Genomic DNA, 27,632 nt, shown 5'->3' with positions numbered 1-27,632 from the left:
GACAGACTACAGCTGCAGAGAGACCAGACAGAAACTAAATACAGGATATGAAAGCATTCAAAAACAAAAAAAAATCAACACCTTTTCAAGGGAGAACATGGTTTACGTTTATTCAAGGCTGATTCCACCAGTTCTGAATGTCTGAAGAGACAGAAACACAAAAAGCCTCAGAATTCAAAGCCCAGATCTGAACCCAACATTCCCTCTGAGAACCGAACCGGAATCGCTCGGACCGGACCGGACCGGACCGGACCGGACCTCATGCACATCTGTGAATGGAAATCTGTCCTTGTTCCTGGAGCGAGCGGAGACTCAGAGTGGAATGTCGCTGGCTCCTCCTCGCCTCGCGGCGACGTCGGCGGTTCGAGTCCCTTTCATTCTTGCTCCAAAAAGGCGACCAGATCCACATTCAGAACCAGTTTCCAAAACCGGTCCCGTTCAGAAGCCCGTGCTGAGCGTTATACAGAAAAGCAAACAGGTTTTAAACAAATTCACAGTCCAGTCCATCTGCTGAGCTGAATTTTTTTTTCTCCTTTTTTACAACTCAACGCCTCTGGCCAAATCTGTCCCCACATTCAGTCCGATGTATATTTTATCTTTATTTTTCAAATACATTTTGTAAATGCAACATGAAAAGCACAATCACACGGAAAATAGACACATCATTTGAAGTCTGCTTTAATAAAACGTCCTCTACAGGAAAATAAAAACAGGCTTTTTATCCCTCAGAACTAAATAGCGAGTCTGTTACACTTTTTAGATAGAAAATGCCTTTCCACTGGTCTAGACCAGAGAGGAAATAACTTATAGAGCGGTCTAAACCGTTTCCAGTAAGCCTGGACCCAGGGGGCGGAGCCTGTGAACCCAGGGGGCGGAGCCTCTGACCCTAGAGGGCGGAGCCTCTGACCCCGCTAGCACAGAGCCTCCTGGGTGGTCAGCTGTCGCCCAGTGCTTCTCTGATTGGCCCTTCATTAACAGGACTGACCGGCAAGTAAAGGCTCCCCCCTCCCCTCCCCTCCCCTCCCTACCCCGCCCCCCTCCCCTCCCCTCCCTACCCCGCCCCCCTCCCCCCTCCCCTCCCCGCCCCGCCCCCCTCCCCCCTCCCCTCCCGACAGACACCTGTCACCGCAGCATCATGGTTAGTAGTTACAGGTTAGTTAAAAGCTACAGGCTGCCGGGGGAAAACGCTTCACCTCTCCTGCGACCGAACAGCAAGATTAATAAAACAGAACCGCTGTACAAGGATCAAGCCTGTTTATGGGCGAAGTGTGTGCAACTACAGTAGTGGTTGTTGAAGAAAAGTTAGTGGAAAGCATTCCAACTACCTGTCTGTCTGTCTGTCTGTCTGTCTGTCTGTCTGTCTGTCTGTTGTCCACTCGGTGATAGTGCTAACCATGACAGCAGTAGTAAACGGACACTGAGCAGGCACAGAGAGCCAACGAAGCTGCTTAAAACTATTAAAAAGGCAGAACATGAACAAAAAAAACGAAACAGTTAATGCAGGTTAAGCTAGCAGGGTTACATTGTTGTTTTTTTTCTTTACTCAAAGAAATAAGGGGAAGAAGAGAAAGAGGCAGGACAGGAAGGGAGGAGGAACCCAGAAATATAAAGATTCCTCTTTAAGCAGGAAACTACTGGACATATTTACCCCATAGTTCATGAAGCTAAAACTGCTACGAACAAATCACAAAATACAGTAATTTTTTTTAAATATTTGCAATCTCTTGCAGCTAACGATAATACTATCCCTAAGTTTGATGTTTTTTCTTACCCCCCCCCCTCTTATTTCCATCTGCGTTCCTCTACCATGTGCCGTAACGCAGTCCCACGCTGTTCGGGCCTGGAGACGCTTCCTCCGAAAAGATGGACAGCAAGCGGTCGGCGGTCCAGGAGACGGGCGGGAACCCGGCTCCCAAAGCAGCGTCTGCTTCTACCGTTTCTCAAAACACCAGCGTCTGTGCACGGCTAAGAGATAGGCACGCTTATTTTTTTTAACTTTGTACCAACTGTGGCAATATATAGCTGCTGAACGCACCTTCCTTCATTCAACCGATCAGCTACAAAGAGCCGTCTCCTCCTCCGAGATAATGAAAATGAACGGAGAGATCAGAAAGAGCGGTCTGTATTTTTTCCCACCGACGCTTCCTAACCTTTGTAAAGGCCCGCCTCGCCTCGCCGTCCCCCCGCGGCGAACCGCCACACCGCCTTCGCTCTCTCGCACCGGCGAAACATCAAGACGAAACCGGTTTCGATCCGCGCCGACGGAGACGCTGAAAAGAAGCGCTCCGCCGGGAGCAAGCAGACATTCCCAGGAAGTCGGATCGTGTCGTTTTTTTTTTTTTTTTCAAAAAAAAATGTTCTTCCAGATCGGAGAGGAGTTCTGGAGATGTGGGGTCTGTCCAAAAAGAGGGGTGGCGGCGGCAGCGGCGGTGGGGGGGGGGGGGAGGGGTTATGTTCAGATTTCCTCAATGTTCAGAATCCCGCGGGTGGAAGGAAACCCGGCGGTGGCGTGGCGCTCGGCACCGCGGTCGAAGAGACGTAATCCCACGCCCTCCGAGTCAGGAGGGGCGTCGCCGCTCCTCGTCAGCCGAGGGGGGGGGGGTGTGTGTGTTTCAGCCTCGGGGGTCGCTTCGCCTCCCCAGCCTCCACCGTTCGCCGGTTAATTTACCATTTTTGTCGGAGCTCGTCTTCGTCAAACTTCTTTTTCCTCCCGTTTTCCTGGTGGTTTTGACGTCTGGACACAAAGTGCGGCCGGCCTGCCGTTCAGTGAGGCGGGTTCATGGCGCCGTGGCCTCGCTGCTGCTTCTGCTTCTGCTGCAGGAGGAGCTGCTCCAGCGCCGACGGGCCCGGCTGCATCATGGAGCTCGACCAGATGGACTGCAGAGGGAGGCGGGAACGAGATGTGAGCACGGGAACACTGAAACTAACACCGTTCACAACAAGAAGGAGCTTCTGCACACCAACCATGTCGGTACTAGAGATGAGACCATCTGTTTACCTCAGATTTGTGTTTATTTTTGAGACACAAATCTTTCGAGCGATGCCATTGGCTGCTAGAATGTAAACAACAATTTAAAAATGTCGTTACAAAGTGACAATAATATAATGTGGATGGAGAGCTTGTGAAACTGTGATGGTCAAGAGTCTCATTAGTGATTACTACAGCAGAATAACATGGAGCTGATATCACCATTCATGTTCCTGACAGCAGAATAACATGGAGCTGATATCACCATTCATGTTCCTGACAGCAGAATAACATGGAGCTGATATCACCATTCATGTTCCTGACAGCAGAATAACATGGAGCTGATATCACCATTCATGTTCCTGACAGCAGAATAACATGGAGCTGATATCACCATTCATGTTCCTGACAGCAGAATAACATGGAGCTGATATCACCATTCATGTTCCTGACAGCAGAATAACATGGAGCTGATATCACCATTCATGTTCCTGACACAACATATTGATTGTCATATTTTTGTATTGAGATATATTGAATTTAGATATATTGTCTCATCCCTAGTGCTAAAGCGTCCTTAAACTGTAGAAAGTATGTGCAGATTGTGTGTGAGGCAGAGATTTGGTGATGCAGGTGACAGATGGGACAGGTGGGACAGGTGGGACAGGTGGGACAGATGGGACAGGTGGGACAGATGGGACAGATGGGACAGGTGGGACAGATGGGACAGATGGGACAGATGGGACAGGTGGGACAGGTGGGACAGATGGGACAGGTGGGACAGGTGGGACAGGTGGGACAGATGGGACAGGTGGGACAGATGGGACAGGTGGGACAGATGGGACAGGTGGGACAGGTGGGACAGATGGGACAGACGGGACACAGATGGGACAGGTGGGACAGATGGGACAGGTGGGACAGATGGGACAGGTGGGACAGACGGGACAGGTAGGACAGATGGGACAGGTGGGACAGCTGGGACAGACGGGACACAGATGGGACAGGTGGGACAGATGGGACAGACGGGACAGGTGGGACAGATGGGACAGACGGGACAGGTGGGACAGACGGGACAGGTGGGACAGGTGGGACAGGCGGGACAGATGTTACCTTCAGACTGTCCAGCAGCACGGTGGACGACGACTCCTCCATGGGAGTTTCCTGGGAGGCCCAGGAGCTGCTGGTGGGCCCGGTCTGGTGCCAGCTGTTGTCTGAAGCTGCTGAAGAGGCTGCAGCCGGCAGGTAGTCCAGTCCGAACCCGCTGACTGCTCCTGACACAACACACACACACACACACACACACACACAACACAACACAACACAACACACACACACAACACAGGGCCGTAAAACACACTGAAGCAAAGCTCAGCTCCAAACGGTCACTAACAAGATATGTTAGGGCTGCACCATTATGGAAAAACATGATTATGAAGATTAATTTGCTAAATATTGTGATCATTATTATTTGTCTCCGTTTCAGGAAACAAAATTATTTTATTGCACTTTTGTACCTTAACATATTTTTTCACTTTTTCATGTTTCAGTGCAGCATTTGTCAAAGTAGCAGCAGCTAGAAAGACTTGTTTTCAGTCTTATTGTGTCCTGATTTACTCAAATCAAATGACAAATAATTCCTACTTTATTATTTTCGGTTGAACTCCAACCTGAAGACAAACTGTCAGAATCTGTTGTTGTTGTTGTTGTTGTTGTTGTTGTTGAGTCTCCAGATGAGACGATGATCCACGTTCAGGAACTAAAACAACATTTTCAGGATTTTCCTCTCTAACATTTCATTTTGGTCACATGGTGCATGTTGAGCATTCAGAGGCTGTGATTGGTCAGCAGTAATGGAAGTGCTTCATATACCACTCCGGGAAATATAACAAACACTTCAATATCACAGATTTTCCTGATTATTGATTGTGGAAACATAAACTCATGATATACGATGATCTCTGATTAACCGTGCAGGCCTAGGATCCGTTCAGTAAAACCTCGGTCTTCCACTTGTAACGTTGCTGCAGGAAGCGAAGCTCTCTGAGTCGCTCTGACGGAGCTTTGAGACGGAAACGGAAACGAACGTGGCGCCGACTCACCGCTCTTCTCGGCCTTCCAGCGGTCGAGCAGCCGGCGGTCCCGGCTGTCCGGGGTGCCGATGGGCCCGAAGTTGGAGAAGGGCACGGAGCCGTGGTTGTGGGTGGGGGGGGAGGAGGGCAGGCTGCTGGGGTTGGAGGAGTGAGGAGACTGGCTGGCCGGGGTGGAGTGATCTGCCAATCAGAGCGCAGGATAGATATGAGGTCACTGCTGCTCAGTGCTGATTTGTTTTGTAGTTGTAGAGCACTTTTCAAAAACAGACTTACTGAATGTTTTACAAGGTAAATAAAAATGGGAACAATTTTGAAGAAAAAATACAAATACAAAAGGGCAAATGCACAAATTAAAAAAGAATAAACAGAAAAAAGGCTGTAATTCAAATAAAAGCAAGCCTAAAAAAGAGAATTTTAGTTTTAATTTTGTGTTGAAAATGTTGGTTATGTTATGTTTACTACCCAGTTGCTCCATTCTTATTAATATCCTATTTTTCTCTTCTGTATCTTTTAATTTGCTGCTATAACAACCCAATTTCCACAAATTTTCCTCCAATCTAATACAGACTTCTTTCAATAATCAGTCAAGTAAAGCAGCCTGAAAAAGGAACATTAAATTCATCGCTCGGTAACGTGGGTTGCCAGTCCGGCATCATTCTGACGTGAGGAGAGCTGGTGAACGGGAGGCGGTGGGGAGCCAGGTTACCTGAGCTGGCGGGCAGCGAGGGCGACCAGGGAGTCCCTTCAAACAGCGAGTAGAGGGACGGCTCCTGGTGCATCATGGGAGCGTCGGGCTTGGGGTTGGGCGGCAGGTTCTTGCCGTAGGCCTGACTGAAGATGCTGTTGTTCTGGTAGTTCTCCTGAACACAGACAAAACAAAACACCGCTTCAGCGCTGGGGGAACTGGAGCTCCGACGGACCAATCAGAAACTGAGGAGTCACAGGTTCGATCCCCGCAACAGACGAATCACACTGATCTTCTAATCTCCTTTTTTTACTACGTTTATAAAAAAAAAAAAAAAAATCTCAGACAGGATCCTTCTGATCCAGATACAAAATCAAGATTACAGAATCCAGATCTGCAGGTTTGACATACAGCTCCATCCTGCCATCTGTTGGACAAATAAGATTTTAACATGATGAATTTTGAAAGAGGCAGAATCAACATTCAAACTTGATTAAAGGTGGGATTGGATTAACAAATCAAAATCTGAATCAGAATCTCATTTAGCTGTTTTTTCAGTTTCAGTGTTTGATCCAGAACGGTCCGGACCAAATCTCAGCAGCTGAGTCACTGGTATTGATCAACAACACTATCAACCCACAGGTGCATTATGGTCTGTTTGTGCTGTGTGCTGGGTATCATTAGGATTTTTTTCTGATTCTTTATCTATTCCCTTATCAGTTCCGACTGTATAAATGTTCAGGGACGACATGCAGGTCTAGTGGAGTTCACTTTGTTTTATTACTCCAGACAGACTTTGCTGTGCAGAATTACTCCTGAAAACAGCTAAGGCTCATTTGGCATGCAGCCTTACTTTAGGGAACAAAATACAAAAAACAAGTGAGAACAAAGTACCTGGAGGTCGACATCACAGAACAAAAACAACATTTTTGCCACCGACTGTCACTTTATTGAGCACGTCCGACCCGCCAGCATCAAACCCCATCGACAGCTCGCTGAACTGGAGAAGCATCCAAACTGCTTACCGATCGATAAGAGGAACCGCTCGCTTATCCACTAAATTGGAAGCGGTTCTCGATACCCGGCGCTACTTCCTGCTCCTCTACAGCGTGTGTTACCTGGAGGCAGAACACTGACCTGCATGGAGAAGCCAGATAAAGGCAGGAGGGAAGATGATTGGCTGATGACCTCCGGGCCGCTCTCCATCCTGGACTGGTTTGGCAGCTGCAGGAGGCGAAGGACAGGCGGCATGAGGAGAACCGACAGTTACAGTCAAGTCAAAACTGAACTGATGACAACAAGCACATTGTATTTAAAAACTGACAAAATGAGGCGTGAAACATCTGAAGGAACATTATTTGAAAATGTCAGTTTTGTTGGGATGAACATCAATATTTTACATAAGCCATATCATGACATATAAATCTAAAAAAAATCATTATGATTATCATGATATTCATTTCAACTATCACCCAGCCCTATCCTATTTTGGTTTTTGGTTTTTTTTGGTATATATTGGTTAAGAGTTGCTGTTCATTTCAGCTGAAACACAAGTCGAGGCAATATGACAAAATGATGGCTCAAATCCAACATTATTATACCGTGTGTGTGTGTGTGTGTGTGTGTGTGTGTGTGTGTTGGGGGGGGGTCTACCACTATCCAGCAGCTAAACTTCTGTAAATCTTGGATGTTTCTTTAGCGATGGTTAGCGGACGAGAGTGGAGACAGGAGACTGGTGTGTCAGTGGCTGCTGAATCTCTTTCACTATCATTAGAGCATGACTCCAAATGATGGCTGGAAACCTGCAGAGTCGACTAATTTACTGTCTTTCACTGTTTTACCTGCCGACCGGACGTTCACCTGCACAGCGGCTGCTCTGACAGAGACTTCATTTCCACTGATAGTGAAATACTGTCCGCTCCCTGAACATTTACTCATTTTATATGACTGCAAATCGAGCCTCATTTATAAAAATGGTCTTTCTCTTGATCTGTTCTTTCACCGTACGATCATGTCAAAGACTATAATAATATTAAAGTGATTTCTACTGTATTCATTGATTTTGACATCTAGATAACTTAATAAATGGGCGTCAGCTTGGGTTTGGTCAAAGGTGTAAAATATGTGTAACAAACTTTTATAAATGAGGTTTTAAGTCTTTCGCTGTCTCAACACTTTATTCTGTCTGTTCCTATCAGACTGGTTTGGACAAAAGACATTCAGCATGCGATTAAAGCCACAATCTGTTCAACAGCTAATCCAACTAACACAAAGATAAATTAAAAGACTGAGCATGAATTGATCAGTCTTCTGACTTGGCGATGGATCGTACGTCCTTCAGCCAGCAGCGTCTCCATCCTTTATTCTGTTCTGCTTCCTGCTCTTTTTCCAGCCTGCTTTATCCTGACTGGATCTGAAGATTTGAGTCAGTTTTCAATACGAAGTGTACCGGGCAAAATGACTGTCAACTAGAACACATCACTGTACAGCTGAACATGATGCTACACTACAGCTAATATCACAAGACAGCAGGTCTACGACTACATAAAATATGAACATTTTCTTAATTTTGTCCAGATTATGTGAATCATCAGACCTACAGAGCAGCAGATTGTGGCTTTAGGCCTGCGTGGTGTTGGGTGGAAGACAGTGCTACATACAAATATGTTTGGTCCAGGAGCAGAGCTAAGAGGGCCGGCCAAGGCCTGGTAGAAATCAGGAGGCTTGGTAAAGACCAGCTCCTCCTCCTCCTCAAAATCTGCTAGAGTTTTTAACAGGTCTGGAGGTAGAAGAGGCGAGCTCTTGTTGTCCTAGTGAGAGATGAAGCAAGAAGAAGAAGAAGAAGAAGAAGAAGGAGGGGAAAAACAAGAGAGAAAAAGAAAGGCAAGGTGGTAAGAGAGGTGGAAAGAGGGAAAGTTAGGCTGAAAGCTACAGAGAAACCTACAAGACTGAGTTCACTCTGACTGCCAGACAGAGGCAAAGTGCCTTACAGAACCAGGAGAGAACCTGCAGAACCTTACAGAACCAGGAGAACCTTAGAGAACCAGGAGAACCTTACAGAACCAGGAGTGTGTACAGGTCGACTCCAATGGGAACTGAACCTTGAACCGCAGCAGGGTTCAGTTCCCAATAGTTTAATTACAGCTAAAAAATGTAAAAAGAAGAAAGAAGCGCCTGCTGTCAGACTGTGGCTCAGTGGACTGAACACCCTCCACATTCACCTTGGACAAAAAAGCTTCTCTTGAAGGGACAGACGAGCAAAAATTGGACATTACTAATTTGGCATCACTGAAGATCCCATAATTCCTGCAAACAGCGCCATCTAGGGGATTACACCTTCTATACAACAGTTAGCAGCAGGTGAGCTGTCAGTTAAGATGAAAGAAAAACAGACAAAACGAGAAAGTTCGCAAATTAGCTCCCTGGGTACATCAGCACAGCTGATCTTGACCCAATCAGAAATGAACGTCTGAATGAGTTACAACGGCATAAACTATCAGATAATAGTTTTTTCTGTCTCTTGTGTTTGTGTGGACTGATGCTGAGTTTGTTTCTCTGACTTCTTGTTGACACTTGAGTTTCCAAGCAGGACTGATCAGGAGATCTCATCACACCTCACTGTCCTAACAGCAGCAGACCCATGCAGCCGTCTTTTTGCCAATCAGCGATCTCACAGAATCTCTGACCTCGCGCCTCAGAACCAAACGCCCCCTGCTGGTACCTGAACCTCCTAATCCTGAGTAACAGCAGCAAAAATCTGAGCTAGGAAGGAAAAAGCAAAGAGGAAAAAACTAAACAGAAAACGACAGCAAGAAAAAAAGTGTAGATATAGAAAAGCCGACTCGACAGGACAACCCGTTTCTCCATCACTGTTCCCTCCCTCCGTTTCAGCGGTCGGGGGCTCCTTACCTCGAACGGCGGTCCGCGGGGCGGGGCGCCGGCGTCCTGGTCGGGACAGAAGCCGCCCGGCGGGGGCCTCTTCCCCATCCGCTCCGCCATGACGGCCAGGCTGTCGCCCATCCGGTACGACGGCTCCCAGTAGAAATCCTGCATCTTGACGTCGGGGTACTTCATCTTCTTGTCCATGGACAGCTGCGGCTGCGCGGGCGGCTGCGCGCCCTGCAGCACCGGCTGCAGCTGGTGCTCGTACAGTTTGAGCGGCTCCTGCGGCAGGAAGTAGGCCGGCTGCTGCGGCTGCTTGACCGGCAGCTGCATGGGCGGCAGCTTCTGCATGGCGGCCTGCGCCTGGCTCCACATCTGAGCCGGCTGATCCTGGACCTGCATGTACTGCTGGGCAACAAACACAACACTCATTACTAATTATACTCATTACTGCTGAGTGTATTCCAGGTTTTCATACTCTAGTATTCATAGTCATTACATTACATTCACTGTTACTGCTGTCTTTTTATACACTTTGCATATGCTGTGAATTCATATGTATATACAGTATATACACATATGTATGTTAACCTATATAACCTATAATATTAATTGTTTTCTATTTACATGTTTTTCATGTATTTTTACTTAATACTGTATGTTCTAGTATTGAAATTGTTCACTGCATTGTGTTTAATTCCCCATTTGCTCTATCCTTATTTTTAGCCCATTATTCTGGATCCTATTTAGCACTGTCACAAGAGCCTGGGTATAATCAAATTTTTAGATATTAAACTTAGTATTGGTATTGAAGTCACTGTTCCTATTCTCTGCTGCTGCAGCGATTCTCCACAGGGATAACTGAAATGTAATCTAATCTAAATTTCCAAAGTAATTACTTGACTCATTACTCCCTGGGAGCAGCAGTAATTCATTACACTGCTCATTATCCTGCCTTTCTGTTACAGCAACAAACAGGCAGCCAGTCCTGTAAATGCGTCCCAGCTGACTGCGGTGAGGCTGAAGCGGACCGACCTGCTGCAGACCCGGGTGGTGCGGCGGACTCTTCCCCATCCCCACCTGCTGCACCGGCTTGGTGGGCGACTGCTGCTGCTGGCCGAGGGCCTGGACCTGCAGCTGCACCGACTGCTGCAAGGCCTGCTGGGAGGGCGGCTGGCCCTGGGGCTGCTGGCCCTGCGGCGGGCCCTGCGACATGGGCCCCGGGCCCGAGGGCCCCGGACCGGAGGGCCTCTGCTGGCTGTAGGGAATGTGGGACTGCTTGCCGGCCTGCACCTGGCCGCCGGCCTGGCTGTGGGCCGGCTGCAGGAACGGCCCCGGGACGGACACGCCCGCGGAGAAGGTGAAGCCCGGGTTGACCTGCAGCCCCGGGAACGCCACGGGGGGCGGGATGACGTAGGCCGGGGGGGGGAAACCTGCCGAGAACCAATCAGGAGGAGGATTAAAGGGGGAAACGCGCTCTTTAACAACATGCTGCCTGCACAGTTCAGAAAAGCTCTCTTCAATGTAATTGAATCATCAATAATCATTCATTCATTCAATCTTCAATGTGCAAATCCTCAGTGTGCAGATGAAGGCCTGACAGTAGACAGACTGTCTGCAGTGAACTTTGCACTTTTTAGCACGATAAACATCAGACTCGTCACAGTGACCGGTTCTAAACAGAACGGCTCTTGTTTATCGTGGAAAAATTTTGCACAACATTCAGTTTAATAGCAGAGTTGTCACGGTGGTGCCGTGTTCACACCGGTGTTGCTTCCCTCCAACACCGGTCACACCGGTCACACCGGTCACACCGGTTATACCGCCTTTCGCCACTAGAGTGCGGTCTAAGCACTATCAAAGTCATTATTTGGAGTCCCAAAAACAAAAGTGAAACTTTAAATTCTACAGTTTGCTGTATTTGTAAACAGTAACACTTTTTAATTAGAGATTTATAACACTCAACACTCAGAGAGTTAACTTGAGTGCAGAGCAGAGACTGTTTCCCATTGGATGCTACTGGACACATTACTGTCACCATAACAACCGCCACCGCAACAACCCTCTTCAATAGTAGTTTAAAGTTTATTTATGATTTACGAAACAACCAGCGCTGAAATTCAATGCCCTGCTGTTCTCTGGCTGACATCATCAAACCATGCCATGATCTACCACAATACACCAGAATATACCACTGCTAATGGACACAAAACATAACGTGTGTATACCAGGCAGGCGTGTGTGTATTTTAGACTGTGTGTGTGTGTGTGTGTGTGTGTGTGTGTGTGTACCGGGCCGGCTGGGCAGGGGGGGGAAGGCTCCTGGGTGGTGGATGGGGATGAACTGGGAGGAGCAGGTGGTTTGAGTCTGGGTGACCGGAGTCTTCCTCGCCTCCGACACCGGAGTCTTCCTCAGCTCCACCTGAGCTTTCACCTGAACGACAAAACGTCCAATCACATCGTCAGCTGTTAATGACGCCGTTTTACGTTGCCGCCTTGTCACGTTGAATAACAATATTATTTTATGATTCGTGTCTATTCGTGTTTCTCTACCTGTTTTCCGGCCTCGGCAGTTTTCTCATGACCGGCCTTCTTCAGCTCGCTCTTCCTCTTGCCGTCTCTCTTCAGCTCTCCTTTCCCAGCAGCCCCGTTGCCTTTGGTGAAGTCGCGGCGCTCCTTGGCTCCGTCCTTCTGGTGATGGTTGCGTATCGGTTCGCGGCTCTGCTCCCGCGGTTTGATGTTCTCCTTGAAGGTGACGACGGGCCGCTCGCCGCCGTCCAGCCCGGCGCTCTGCGTCTTCCCCGCCGACAGCACCGACTTCAGGCCGCCGCCGCCGTCGTTGGGCGTCTGCTCGCCGTTGGACGACTCCTGCAGGACGGGCGCCTCCTTCTCCTGCGGCTCCTCGATGGCTCGCTCCGGGATGGAAGTGACGAAGACGAGGAGGCCGTCCTCGCTCGCCTGACACTGGATCAGCCTGGAGAGAGAGAGAGAGAGGGGATAACGATGATCTATTGTTGATCGATATGTACTGTCAGGGTGTTGTGACCTCTGACCCCTGACCTCCTCACAATAGGCTGCTTATAATGTTGGTGATCTAGGAATTGAAGCTTATTCTACTGTTGTACTCAATAGCTGGGTTTCCATCCATGTATTTATTTGCAAATATGACACATCAAATTAGAAATATGCGATGAATTACGATAGAAACACATTGGTCCAGCTGGTTCAGTTTCATTGCACAACAGTTCAAAAGTGGCGTTGGATTTTCTGAAATGTTGTCTGTAAAATATCTAAAGTCTCCGTAAAGTCTCTGTAAAGTATTTGTCCACCACAAACTCCAGAAATGTCCAACCTGCTGATGCTCCAGAGTCTTCTGATAAAAGCATGAAATATTGCAATACTGTCATTAAAGGACAATAACAACTTGAACAATATTAATCAAGTCTTAACAGACAGTATTTATGCTGCAATGTGGTCACAGCCCTTGTCAATATTTAGAGTTCTGTCTCTATAAAATAATACAATAACTTGCACTTTTCTATTCATGATCCAAATTCCCCAGAGGCTTTTTTGCAGCCAAATCTCAATCCCAACTTCAGGAGCATTTCCTGATCTTTTTCTGAGTTACTTTATGGGAGGTAAAAAAAACAGCTTATACAATTATTTAACCTAATTACAAACCAGGTTTATTAAAATAAATAAATATTAGGAAACAGCAACTACTGAGGCAACAACTAGGGCTTTTGTGAAGAAAGCAAACCATCTTAAAAAAGTAAACACACTCAATGAAACATCAAAGATGCAGTGAGAGGGAAGATGACCACTCACCCCGGCTGGTTGTCGGCCACCCACTTCCCCAGGCTGATGAGTCTCTGGTGGCGGGCGGGGACCGGCAGGCCGTCCCGGTCCACCAGGATGCCCTGGTGACCCTTGGTGAAGTCCAGAGACCTGAAACACCGAAACACAAAAATATGACAATCAATATGTTGTGTCAGGAACATGAATGGTGATATCAGCTCCATGTTATTCTGCTGTCAGGAACATGAATGGTGATATCAGCTCCATGTTATTCTGCTGTCAGGAACATGAATGGTGATATCAGCTCCATGTTATTCTGCTGTCAGGAACATGAATGGTGATATCAGCTCCATGTTATTCTGCTGTAGTAATCACTAATGAGACTCTTGACCATCACAGTTTCACAAGCTCTCCATCCAAATTATATTATTGTCACTTTGTAATGACATTTTTAAATTGTTGTTTACATTCTAGCAGCCAATGGCATCGCTAGAAAGATTTGTGTCTCAGAAATAAGCATAAGTCAGACTTTGTTGTCACTGAACTTTTATTTATCACATCGTATCGTGGATGTATTGAATCCTGAACCCCATATCAAGTATCGAATCATATCCTGAGATAAACAGATCCCATCACTAATCACTATATGACTGTCAGCTAAATATTGTTATATCGCAAAATGTCAAATGACGGTGCAGTGATGTGGATCAGGATTCAACAACAGTTTTTTTTTTTTTTACTTTTTGTGCAATTTCAAAACTTTAAGACCTGGAAGTGAAATGTTCCCGACTACACAGGAACCTGAACACAGCAGAGTGTGTGAGGCGTTTATAATAAGATCCAGTGCAACGTGTCAGAAAAGCATGCATGCGTGTGTGTGTGTGTGTGCGTGTGCGTGTGCGTGTGCGTGTGTGTGTGTGTGTACCTCAGAGCGGGCCGCAGGGCCAGGAAACCCTGCAGCTCAAACTCCTCCGGCAGGGGCGTCACTGGGGGAGAAAACAAACACACCCTCAGCAAAACCTGTTTTAAAACCACACTGCTGCAATGGATTGACATCAATTACACATCATTTTACACAGTCATTTATATACTATCAGTTAAATAAAAAACTATTCTGACTGCCAGCACTTTGTAAAGAGACAGGTAATGAGAAAACACTTACATGAAGGAAGAATCTAATTTGAAGACATTTAAAGACCATCAGATGCAGCGAGTGCACCGATAACATCTGTACAGTACAGTAGTGCTGACGGTGCGTAGTAGCGCACCCCAGACACTGCAACATTTTATATTGTTTATCAAATTTTATTTTGTATAATAAGTAGGCTATTGATATATTTATCAATATTATATTTTAAAATGTTCCCGTGAAATGATAAAGACTGAGAACAAGAGTTAATAGAAGTAGTTTGAGGTACAGAGAGGAGCAGCGCCTCGTATAGCCTAGGACTCGTAGTTATGAATAAGTAATGAGCAAGAAAATCGTACTGTAGCCTATCTGTTATAGCCTCTCTGATGTAGGTCTACACTCTAAATAAAAGCTACAGGTCTGTCCAGTCCAGGTCTGTCCCTACAGCACCGCCTGCTCAGCTGTTCAAGAGCAATATTGGACTTTTTACACCGGCTGGGGTTGAGATTTAAAATTTAAATTTCTCACACACTGGAAATGCTACGGTCTCATCCTTCCGTGAGTTTTTCCAAATATTTAGGCTTTAAAGGCCCGTGTTTTCAGAATTTAAAAAAACGAGGATTGTAAATTAATTTTTGCAATTTTCTCCCTGCAACACACCCGCAACTTGGGCGAGTACAACAGGCTGCAGACGGATGTGAAAGTCTCTCTCTCTCTCCTCCTTTTTTCCATCCAGCAAGTCAGCGCCATCAAAACATGTAAAGTAATTTCACACGTGATTACTGACATTTAGAACAACAGTGCGATGAGGCGCACAGAGACATGAAGCGTGCGATAGTCTGTCCGTGGATGAACTGAAAGCATTCGTTGCGCAGTAGTATTGCGCTTCTGTATTTCCATTGAATATCCAAACATGAATATCGGCAGCTAGTCGACATAAACTGACTTTTTTCAGACAAACCGTGTCAAAGAACCGCTTCAGAGGAATCCTGTGAGAGTGGTGACTGTCGGTCGGAGGAACAGAGGAGAGGAGAGCGAGACAGCTGTTGCGTAATCACGTTCCCATAAGGATTTAATGGACAGAGCTCATTATGTGTATAAATATTTGACATTAAACAAATGTTATTCATGCTGGTTATTTCCTTTTATTGTATACGATATATACTGTAAGACAGGCTATAGGAAGTATGAGATGAGTGCGTAGGCCTACATAAAGTCACATTCCAATAACTTCATTCAGTAAATTCAGATGAACAATCGTAACAATTGGTAAGTCCCTTTTTGCCGTTTTGCTACTCAAGTGCTTTTGGCGCTGTGCCTGTAATATTTCATATAATAAAGTATACAATAAAACTTGCGGTGATGACGGTAATGAGCTCAACCCCGCGGTAGGTGTCACATGACCGCGGTATTGCGGTGATGCAGTAACCGTCACAGCCCTGCAGTACAGTACCGATGTACTCGTACTCCTCCTGATATCCTTACTTAACTGTAAGTGAAGTGCTTGGGTGCAATATTTGTTTCTTAATTATTTTCTGGCAGGAGGAAAGCTTGAAGTCTTGGCTGTGAAGACTAAATGTCATTCTGTTTTATTCGACCAAACCTGCCGCTCTGTTCTCCGTCTGTTCAGCTGCTCTTTACTCTCAATCAGCTGTTTTTTGACCGAGGAGAGTAACAACAGTCAGTGTGTAATTTGGTCGAATGCATAAATAAACCCAACTGATGCATTAGTTCCTGTAATCGAGTTCTTGGATCGGTACGCATATTATCGACCGATCTGCTAAATAAATAATACTTGATACTCCTATTGGTTGTGAGAAGTGTATGGGTGCAGCTCTACATGAATCGATAGGCTAAAGTTAGCAGATGAAGCCGGTGTTCGTTACCTGAGGAACAGGACACATCGTCCTCTTTGGGCTGGAAACTGTTGAGGATGGAAACCAGCCAGGGCCAGACGCTGAGAGAGGGAGAGAGAGGGGGAGAGGAGGGAGAGAGAGAGGGGAGAGAGGAGGGGGGAGAGGAGGGAGAGAGGAGGGAGAGACGAGGGAGAGGGAAGGAGGGAGACAGGAGAGAGGGGGAGAGAGAGGGAGAGAGAAGGGAGAGAGAGAGGGAGAGGAGGGAGAGAGAGAGGGAGAGGAGGGGAGAGAGAGAGGGAGAGAGAGAGGGAGAGGAGGGAGAGAGAGAGGGAGAGAGAGAGGGAGAGAGGAGGGAGAGACGAGGGAGAGGGAAGGAGGGAGACAGGAGAGAGGGGGAGAGAAGGGAGAGAGAGAGGGAGAGAGAGAGGGAGAGGAGGGAGAGAGAGAGGGAGAGGAGGGGAGAGAGAGAGGGAGAGAGAGAGGGAGAGGAGGGAGAGAGAGGGAGAGAGGGAGACAGGAGGGAGCGAGGAGAGAGGGAGAGAGAGGGAGAGATTTAGTCATTTAGTCTATAAAATGTCAAAAATATTTCCCAGAGCCCAAAGTGATTTTCTAAATGTCTTACTCAGTCTGACCAGCAGCCAAAAAACCCAAAGTCTTCATTTTATAATGATATGAAAGTGAGAAAAGCAGCAAATCTTAACGTTCATGAAGCTGTAAGCAGCAAATGTTTGGTATTTTTCTGGATAAATGACAAGCGATTAACCGGTTATCATTTCAGCACTAGCTGGACACGGTCAGTGTTGTAGTGATTCCTGCTGGTCCCTACAGAGGTCAGAGGTCAGAGCTCAGCCGATGACTTACTGCTGCCTCTGGTCCACGGCGGTCTCCTGGAAGACGCTCGGCCTCAGTCTGAGCCAGTCCAGAGAAACCTTGATGGCCGGCAGAGGACATTCTCCCATGATGCCCTCTCCTCGGGTTTTATTGAGCAGAGCGCGGCTGCACATCACGCCCAGGAACGACACTGAGGGGCGGGAGGAGATCCACATGACGTACAGGCTAAAACTTCTAAAGGTGTGCAGACTTCTGATGTTCACTGTAAATCCATCCTTTCATCCCTGTCTATCCAACCATGCATTTATCTATCTGTGGAGCCATCCATCCAGAAAACAAACACAATCCAACTCTTCCACACCTCAAATATCCAGACTCATCTGACAGCATCAACACTGAGATCTCTCTGTGCAAACAAAGTGAACAGAAAACATGAACTACACTGAATAATCAGATGATTCTGCATTTAAAAACATTTAAAAACTTCAGTTGAACTACAGCCTGTTTTCTGTATTTATTCTTGTTTTCATTATTCTGTGCATTTGCCCTTTTGGATTTTCTTCTTCTTTCTCTGTCACATTTTTATTTGTCATCTTGAAAAAACACTCTGTAACTCTGTTTTAATAAGCGTTCTATAATAGTAAATGTAATTTATGGTTGCAGTCACTGTAAGTCGATCTGCATAAGAGGGTTAAATAAATTAATAAAATCCAAATGGAAAAATGTTAGTTAGTGTTATCATTATTAGTAGTACTATTAGTAATAGTAGTTGTAGTAGCAGAATTAGGAGTAATATTAGTAGCAGTACTAGTATTGGTAGTAGTAGTAGCAGTAGTAATATCAGCAGGATTAGTGGTATTAGTAGTATTAGCAGTAGTTATAGTATGAGTAGTATCAGCAGTATGAAGGCCTGGTCTTACTGAAGAGGCCCATTAGTAGTATTAGCAGTAACAGTATTAACAGTATTAGCAGTATTAGCAGTAGTAATAGTATTAGTAGTAGTAGAATTAGCAGTATTTGTAGTAGTATTATCAGTATTGTCGTACTGAAGAGGCCAAGCAGTAGCAGTATTAACAGTGTTAACAGCATTATCAGTATTATTAGCAGTATGAAGTGTGTCTTACTGAAGAGGCCCAGCAGTATTAGCAGTAGTAGTATTATTAGTAGTATCATTAGCAGTATTAGCAGTATTGTCTTACTGAAGAGGCCCAGCAGTAGCAGTATTAACAGTATTATCAGTATTATTAGCAGTATGAAGTGTGTCTTACTGAAGAGACCCAGCAGTATTAGCAGTAGTAGTATTATTAGTAGTATTATTAGCAGTATTAGCAGTATGGTCTTACTGAAGAGACCAAGCAGTATTAGCAGTAGTAGTATTATTAGCAGTATTATTAGCAGTATTAGCAGTATGGTCTTACTGAAGAGGCCCAGCAGTATTAGCAGTAGTAGTGTTATTAGCAGTATTAGCAGTAGTAGTATTATTAGCAGTATTATTAGCAGTATTAGCAGTATGGTCTTACTGAAGAGGCCCAGCAGTATTAGCAGTAGTAGTGTTATTAGCAGTATTAGCAGTAGTAGTAGTATTAGCAGTATTATTAGCAGTATTAGCAGTATGGTCTTACTGAAGAGGCCCAGCAGTATTAGCAGTAGTAGTATTATTAGCAGTATTATTAGCAGTATTAGCAGTATGGTCTTACTGAAGAGGCCCAGCAGTATTAGCAGTAGTAGTGTTATTAGCAGTATTAGCAGTAGTAGTATTATTAGCAGTATTATTAGCAGTATTAGCAGTATGGTCTTACTGAAGAGGCCCAGCAGTATTAGCAGTAGTAGTGTTATTAGCAGTATTAGCAGTAGTAGTATTATTAGCAGTATTATTAGCAGTATTAGCAGTATGGTCTTACTGAAGAGGCCCAGCAGTATTAGCAGTAGTAGTGTTATTAGCAGTATTAGCAGTAGTAGTGTTATTAGCAGTATTAGCAGTAGTAGTATTATTAGCAGTATTATTAGCAGTATTAGCAGTATGGTCTTACTGAAGAGGCCCAGCAGTATTAGCAGTAGTAGTGTTATTAGCAGTATTAGCAGTAGTAGTATTATTAGCAGTATTATTAGCAGTATTAGCAGTATGGTCTTACTGAAGAGGCCCAGCAGTATTAGCAGTAGTAGTGTTATTAGCAGTATTAGCAGTAGTAGTATTATTAGCAGTATTATTAGCAGTATTAGCAGTATGGTCTTACTGAAGAGGCCCAGCAGTTGGAACCAGCTGATCTGCTGCTCGGTGCTGAAGCTCTGCTCGCTGCTGTCAGCTGTCAGATCTCTGAGGTGATGCAGCTCAAACAGGTTGATGACTGTGATGTGGACCAGCTGCTGGGAGCTGAAGGCCTTCTGCAGGATCAGCCTCTGCTCACACACACACACACAAACACACACACACACACACACACGAGTCAAAACCATGCACAGGAAGCACAGGTAATAGTCATAGTTGTATCTAACGTGTATTATACCAGGTTAGTCCTCCTTTAGTTGGTTGGTTTGTTCAGTCCTCTAACAAGAGAACTGCCGTGCGGTTCGTTACTCCAACCAACTACAGGAAACCACCCCAAAACGCAAGGGATTATGGGTAGAAGGAGACAGATGCGGTTCCTCATGTTTGGAAAGCCTAGCAGAACAAAATGAAGTCTGGACTGATGCTCATATTCAGCATTTCTTCATGTGTTCTTAACTGGTATGAACACCACAGAAGAAGAGACAGACAAGTCCATCATTTAACATCTTATTTTCAACATCAAAAAGCTGTGGAGAACAGTTTGTAAAAAGTTAAATAAATCAAAACACCTCTGGAAAATCTATTCTATAGGGAAAAAAGTTTGTCTGGTAAACTTTTGTCCAATTTTGGTTGGACCATCATTTGAAGGAGAATGGAGCTGTGTGGTTTAATAGAGAGAGAGTCTGGTTAATGTTGGGATGTAGCAGCTACTGCGGCCTGCAGACAGGCTCTGGTCAGTCCTGACTGCTCCTCGATCTGCTCCAACACTATCCTGATCTTCAGACTGAACGTCCATCTGGTTCCCACTCCATTATTCAGCCTGAGAGTTCCTCCTCGTTAGTCATTTTCTGTGTGGGGGGGGTTGACTTTCCCCGAACCAATCACTAGTGACTGACGTATCTGAACCAATCACTAGTGACCGAAGTATCTGAACCAATCACAGTGGCCGACGTATCTGAACCGATCACTAGTGACCGACGTATCTGAACCAATCACAGTGACTGACGTATCTGAACCAATCACTAGTGACTGACGTATCTGAACCAATCACTAGTGACTGACGTATCTGAACCAATCACAGTGACTGACCTATCGGCCGCTGTGACATCACTTCAGTCACATGATGCTGCAGCCAGTCAGCCTCTACATGTTAGCAGACATTTACCAACTGACCAAGAATGTCGTCCATTTAGATAAAAATATCATCTTTGCAAAGACGATCTGTTGGTTAAGGAGGTGAATTCAACAAATCTATTCTGCTGAAACACCAATGAAAAACCGTTGTACAAACGGTTCAAACTTTAGTCCCGCCCACAAAGACGCCGATTGGCTCGACTGTTTCTCCTGAATCGCTCCACAAAATCTGAAAAGCGGGCGGGACGAGATTCAGGAGTCTGGAAGCAGGCTGGAACCTGATCAACTGAACCCCTGCTCCTGTTGTGCAGACCCGGTCCGGTTCAGTCTGGTTTACCTGGAACTGCTCCTCCAGCTTCTCCCTCAGGCTGTTCAGCTTGTCCAGGCTCTTGCTCAGGTAGACGTGGCCGTGAAACTTGATGAAGGCCTTGATGAAATCCGACACGCTCCACTTGGTTTTCACCTCGTCTCGGCTGGGAACAGAGGGGGGAGGGGGGAGGGGGGAGGGGGGTGACAGGCGGAGGAAAAGGGACAAAAATAATCACTTGGCTCTAGAATCAGAATAACAGAGCAGGTGGGTGATTCCTGGGTCTAAACAATTAATCCAAAACAGTATCAAAGTCGCAATATTGATTATGGAAACATACAAATCACAAGAGCTCTCAGGGTTTCAGAGAGATTTTTTTTTTACTTTTCACTTTTCTTGTTAATCATACCCGTTTTATAAGTTCTTCTGTGAAGCAATTTGTAACTCTGTTTCCAAAATCACGGGTTGCAACAATTATTTTATTTATAGATAATTTTTTCAATAAATCGATTAATCACATAGTCAAAATGAATGACAAATGGCCATCACAGTTCCCAGAGGCCAAAGTGATTCTTCAGATTTCTTCCTCAGTCTGACCAGCAGCCAGAAACACAAAGGATTCATTGATTTAATAATAATAATTGATTTAATAATGAGAAAAGCAGCAAATCTTAGCGTTTGTGAAGCTGGAACCAGCAAATGTTTGGTATTTTTACTTGATAAATGACTAAAACGATTATCAAAATGTTTCAGCAGTAATTATTATTATTATATCATTATTTCCGTGTGGAAAAACTGGTAATTAGCCACATTAGCGAGTAAGATCAACACCTAAAATAATTTCTTTCATGCACTGCCTGTTTCTCTGCATTGACTGGCTTTAGCCGACAAGTAAGCCGACCCCAGTGTGACAGCACAAAATATTATTTGTATTTATTCAGTTTATCGTATTGTTGCTGCACATGCAGCCTCACCTCTCCAGAGCCTTGGACAGGGCCTTCTGCAGGTTGGTGGAGGCTGCTGGGAAGGGGAACTTGACTGCGATGCTGCGGCAGTAGTAGAAGATAGTGGTGAGGTGGTCTCCTTTGGACGAGGCCAGGATGGCCAGCTGGTTGTACGGCTGACCTGCAGAGGCACGACAGAGGGTTACATTAGTACACAGAACCAGACACATGCTGGGTGAGTTTGACGACTCCAACAGACAGTTTAGTAGAGAACCAAATCATCTAGAAATCTAACTGGCTGGTAAACAGTGAAAGTGTCTGGTGAGTCCGTCTGCTCTACAGGTAACAAACTGTCACTTGGAGTTCTGTTCTAAACACTACTGGGCTGGGAAAATAATCAAAGTATTATTAAAAAGTCAGAATGGCATCCTGTACAAAACAAGGACTAAGTCTCACCAATGATTTACTCCATTCTTATAAAACATGGCAATCATAAAATCCTAGAATGCATAACAAATATAATTTAGTGGAACTGGCCACAATGACACAGAACATCAAAAAATACACAATATAGTTTACAAAAGCAAAAGCATAAAAATCAGTTAACTCAGTCATCGGTCCCTACACCTGACAAGCTGTTCTTTCACTGACGACTCCAACCTGACTCCAGCAGTGAGTTCCTTTAAGTTCACTGGTAAATTATTCCTACATATTGAGAAATTAGGATATAAGAGCATACCCAATTCACCCCATATCATGTGTCGAGGCAGAAGGTGATGAACACACCAGCACCAGCAGACACATGGAGGTTAATGACTGTCTGTTAGTTAGTCCACTCTGCAGCTAGCGAACCATCATGAGTCTGCTCTGATGTAAACACCTAGCTGGCTGCTGAAACAATCAAAGTGTCCAGTAGCTGTTGGTCTCCAGCCTGCTGTCAGCAGGTGGAGCCGAGCGTCAGACTCACCGTTGGACGGCACCAGCTGAGCTGCGTGTCGGTAGTAAGACTCCGCCTGGCTGGTCTGGTTGCGGTAACGCGCTGCAGGAAAGAAATACAGTAAAGATAAGACCAAGAGACTGAACTGGTGATGTATTCAGCTGGTGAACATGTATTAGCAGTAGCAGTATCTCACTTTTCAAAACAGTTACCACGGCTTTACAGACCATAAAACAGTACGTTTTATGTACTGTATAAAATGTCTGGTTGGTCCAATATGTTTCCCCTTTATATTTCTTGTTGTGACAGTGACAACAAAGTCTGACTGAGCAGAATTTTGTTTATTTCTGAGACTCAAATCTTTCTAGCGATGCCATTGGCTGCTAGAATGTAAACAACAATTTAAAAACGTCATTACAAAGTGACAATAATATAATGTGGATGGAGAGCTTGTGAAACTGTGATGGTCAAGAGTCTCATTAGTGATTACTACAGCAGAATAACATGGAGCTGATATCACCATTCATGTTCCTGACAGCAGAATAACATGGAGCTGATATCACCATTCATGTTCCTGACAGCAGAATAACATGGAGCTGATATCACCATTCATGTTCCTGACACAACATACGGATTGTCACATTTTTGTACTGAGATATATTGAATTTCGATATATTGATCCATCCCTACCAGTAACGCTGCGTTACTTAAACCTGAACCCCTTTCAACCTTTCAAATTTTCAAAGTTTTTTTTCCCAAATCCCTGTCTGTGTTTCTCCTCATCTGTCTCTTCAGGACATGCAGCAGGTTTTTCGACGGCTGTTTGCTAAAAAAAACAAAACAAAAGCTGGAGGCTGAGGGAGAGACGCAGACTTTCAGCAGCTGGAAGTTTTCCAATTACTTTGAATTGATCGAGGATCAAAGAACATTCTGGTCCGTTGTGAACTTTGTGGGGCAGCAAAACGCTTTCCACCATGAAAAACACAACATCCAGTTTATCAAAGCATCTGATACACAACACAGCGATGAGAAACTCAGGGGAAAACAAAGAGCCGCTGCTGCCAACTAAACACAGAGTAATGGAACGAGGAATGGCACCAATTACTGCTGCTGCTGAGGAATTAGTAAAGTAATGCGATTGCTGCCTTTCTCCTAGGTGGTGAGGGCGTCAGAGCAGGTTCGTTTAACCCTCCTTTCTGCTTTTCTTTCTGGCATCTTTACACAGAAATCAACCCGTCAGCTCGACCTCTGACCCGGTGTAAACGCTCTCACCTATGTCTCCCAGGTGGACGAGGCAGTGCTGGCAGATGTAGGAGCAGGAGCTGGGCTGCGGAGTGACGATGGCGCTGGTGCTGCTCTGTTTATTGCTGATGATGCCGAGCTGAGACGACTTGACGCGACACGGCAGGTCCACGTTGAACACCGTGCACAGCTCCTGCAGTAACTGGAGGGGGGGGGGGGGGGGGGGGGGGGGCATGGTTAATGTGTCTGTTTACATGATCAATAAGCACATTGATGTGACATTGTCAATTCTGACCAGAGCAGCTGCCGACAGGAAGTTCTCACATAGAGCTTTAAAGTATCTGCACCGTTGAAACTCCAGGCAAAACACAGCCGTTCTGTTTCAAATGACGTCACCAGAAGAACAAGTACGCCGTGATATACACCGCTACCATCCACAATTTAAAAGAATATCTCGGTGTAAAATTCTGTTCATTTCGCACACTTGTGGGTTCGGTTCGCTCCACCTGACTCGTACCTGTGTGTAGAATCCACTAGCTGCCTCGAGGAAGAGCGACAGGTTGGCCTGCACCTCGCTGCGGTTGGGGTTGGCTCGGTTCTTGGCTTGGCTCTGCAGCGTGGTGATCTGGTTCTTAAACGCATGGTTCCACCTGCAGGGAGACGGACCAGAACCGGTCAGGACACAAAGTCACATGACGCCGTCGACAGGTGAGACGGCTGCAGCGCCGCCTGGTGGTCAGGGAGGCCGACTGCAGGCCTGTGCCCATATGAATGCTGGTAACTGATTATCTTGGCCAAAATTGCCTCATACAATCGATAATTATTAATAAGATGAAAACCATAAAAACAGTACTGTAATATACTTCAGTTACTTAAAACCTAGTTTATCATATCAATAACAAGATATTTCTCTTTTTTAAACACATTTTAATGTTAGACTAAGACTGTTAAGACTGTATAACATATGTCACATATTTATGTAAAATATTTGACTTTTTTCTTTAAAAACTAAATTCTAAAATGCTGGTTTAGCTTACAAAAAATATAAGAACAGTTTTAAGTCAAATGAGTCTCAAAAAACTGAGAAAAAGCGACCAGCCTGCAACATGAGTATAACACTGTCAAGAAGTCGCCGGTCATCACAGTAATAAAAATTTATGGGCGGTGTCATAACAGCTACTGTTTTTTTACCGCAGTGTATAGTCCCTAGCCGACTCATAACCCAGAAGTAATATATTATTTGAAAAATGAGTCCTATATTATTCAATATCAAATATCGCAATATTTCATGAATATTGTGATATTGTCCACGGTATCGAATACCTTAATACCTTGTCTGCACTTCGTCTTCACATATCTGGATGATGTGTATAGTTTGCTGTATAGTGTATGTCCCAGACTGTCCCTCTGCACTGTATATGAAGCTTTGTTATCCTGTACCATGTGTGTCGGTATGTACTGCCCCGCTACATTAGTTATTCATATTTCTCTGCTCCAACGTCACCAAGACATATTCCGGCAGTTTTTGGACTTGGTGACTGAAGTGATTTTGACTGTGAATGGCCGGTGCGATGTGCGTCATGTGAAGCGGGAGGCGGGGCTTACAGGTCCTGCTCCACCTTCTTGTCCAGAGCGTACTCCAGGTCAGTCACCAGCATCTTCTGGTACAGGTCCTGCAGGGCCTGCCGGGACGTCCACACCTCTGCCGCCCCCAGCTTCGAATCTGACGGACAAAGCGGAAAGAGACGAACATTCCTCAGGGTCAAGGTTTGTAAAAAAAGACCTGAATCAGCTGGGGGATGTGTGTGCTGTAAAGCAGGATGGGAATTTACCACCAGCTCCTAAATGTCTGCATGAGTCTGGTAAGTTAGTCTACTCCACCAGCCACTTTGGAAGGTAACCAACCATCATTTAGCGGTGCGGTTCTATTCTAAAAACATGTGTTGGATGGTAAAATAGTTCAAGTGACTGGCGAATTTTGGGATGTGCCAGTCACTGTGCCATGTGGGCAAAAACGTTAAGCTCCTGCCCAGCGGTAAAAGCTTGAAAAGCACTAGTGTGTAGCAGAAGATGCCCAGTCATGTGGAGTCAGAGTGTATGCAGTATATTCATATAATATGGATACCTATACTGATTAATGCTGAGACAGTTTTTAACACAAGTTGCACTTAATCCTAGCCTCAAATTAACAGAGGCTGGAAAACATTAAACATCAAAATTATAAGACATTTTTCATTGAACACCAGGCCAGGCAAATCACAGATGAGGAGGTTACAAAAAAACTAAACAAAAGGTAAAATTTGCCTGCATATGAATAATATAGATCCCCGTACACAGCCTACATTGCTGATAGGTCTCCCCAGGGTGCAGATATGGGACTCTGTGGAATTGCATTAAGGAAATTGTTGAAGGTGATATGCAAACCAAACCATACCTGTCATGTCAGCCTTCAGGGCCTCTGCCTGTCTGCTCGGATGTAAACAGAGGAGAGGCAGAGATTAGATGGGAACCTCACAGACAGATACTCCACACCATGCTGCATGACAAACAGCAGGTTGAACAGCTGGGTAATAATGGCAGTTTTGGTAGACACTTGACTTGTTAGCGTTCATTACATAATGTTATACTTCCTGTTTATTGAGAATAGATGGCTAACTAACGTGCTACCTATGCTTACAGACCAGCTAGCTACCACTTGCAAGTGCGACTGGTCAATGTTGCTACCATGTCTTACGTCTCTACCGGCTGTGGCTCCATTCTAACGTTAAATAGCTAATATGAAATGTCATCAGGGCAGAGTGGTGGTGGTGTCGGGGTCAGACAAACCCCTGGATCCAAAATGCGATGGAGAATCTACAGATAACAAACCCTGGCGTTACTGAATCGGCCAGCAAATGAAACATCTAACGTTGACCGCCCACCACACATTACCTTTACCTTTTGGCTGGATTTTAACACACAGCCTTCAGACACACAGTCAGGTCAATAGTAAGCGCCGCTCACGAGTGAAAAGGCTGGCGTTAGTATACTCGAAACACATTCACTATTTAACATACTCAGCTTAACGCTAACCTGACATACGCAGAAAGACGCTAACGTTAGCAAGCTAAAGCTAGCTAGCAACAACACACTGACTAACGCATCCCTGTATGGCGGGTAAACACACATTTATCCATGTTTCACGACCACAGCCCATCAACATTCAATTTATCTACAACCAAACCAGGTCAGATTAAACATTACACACATTTGACCAAGAGTGTGTACGCCAGGCGGCAGCATCGATTGTTTGTTGTTATGAGATGCTAGCTAGCGCCAACATTCAGGGGGCTGGTCCCCAAGCTAGCAAGCTAGCTAGCTAACGTTAGCAACCAAACGAAACAATGAATCTGCTCGCTTCAAATATCAATCGATCGTACGAAGTGAACCACTGAAAACGCGAACAAATGATTTCGCTTTCGATTTACCGTAAATATTGGGCGCAGAGGTTCATCCTGCCCGATCGCCGGTCTTTCAGACAACGACTGGTCCAGAAGCTAACGCTACTCCCGGCGCCATATTGTT

At 45.3% G+C, this 27,632-nt stretch overlaps 1 protein-coding gene across 1 annotated transcript; it reads right to left on the bottom strand.

Moving 5' to 3' along the window:
* Positions 1-1,109: 1,109 nt before the first annotated feature.
* smg7 (SMG7 nonsense mediated mRNA decay factor) lies at positions 1,110-27,632 on the bottom strand. Its single transcript, XM_078287826.1, has 22 exons — positions 27,536-27,632; positions 26,503-26,534; positions 25,674-25,791; positions 24,586-24,718; positions 24,099-24,270; positions 22,857-22,928; positions 21,920-22,070; positions 20,976-21,111; positions 19,473-19,635; positions 17,269-17,428; positions 16,438-16,508; positions 14,348-14,408; positions 13,453-13,572; positions 12,178-12,598; positions 11,917-12,058; positions 10,661-11,058; positions 9,653-10,030; positions 6,881-6,967; positions 5,765-5,918; positions 5,068-5,238; positions 4,079-4,239; positions 1,110-2,877 (listed from the first exon to the last, which is right to left on the bottom strand). The coding sequence occupies exons 1-22, from the start codon at positions 27,559-27,561 to the stop codon at positions 2,764-2,766; spliced, it is 3,441 nt and encodes a 1,146-aa protein (XP_078143952.1). The 5' UTR covers positions 27,562-27,632; the 3' UTR covers positions 1,110-2,763.

The sequence above is a fragment of the Centroberyx gerrardi genome, chromosome 13 (assembly GCF_048128805.1).
Source record: "Centroberyx gerrardi isolate f3 chromosome 13, fCenGer3.hap1.cur.20231027, whole genome shotgun sequence".
NCBI lineage: Eukaryota > Metazoa > Chordata > Actinopteri > Beryciformes > Berycidae > Centroberyx > Centroberyx gerrardi.
This window is presented reverse-complemented; position numbering and strand designations above follow the sequence as displayed.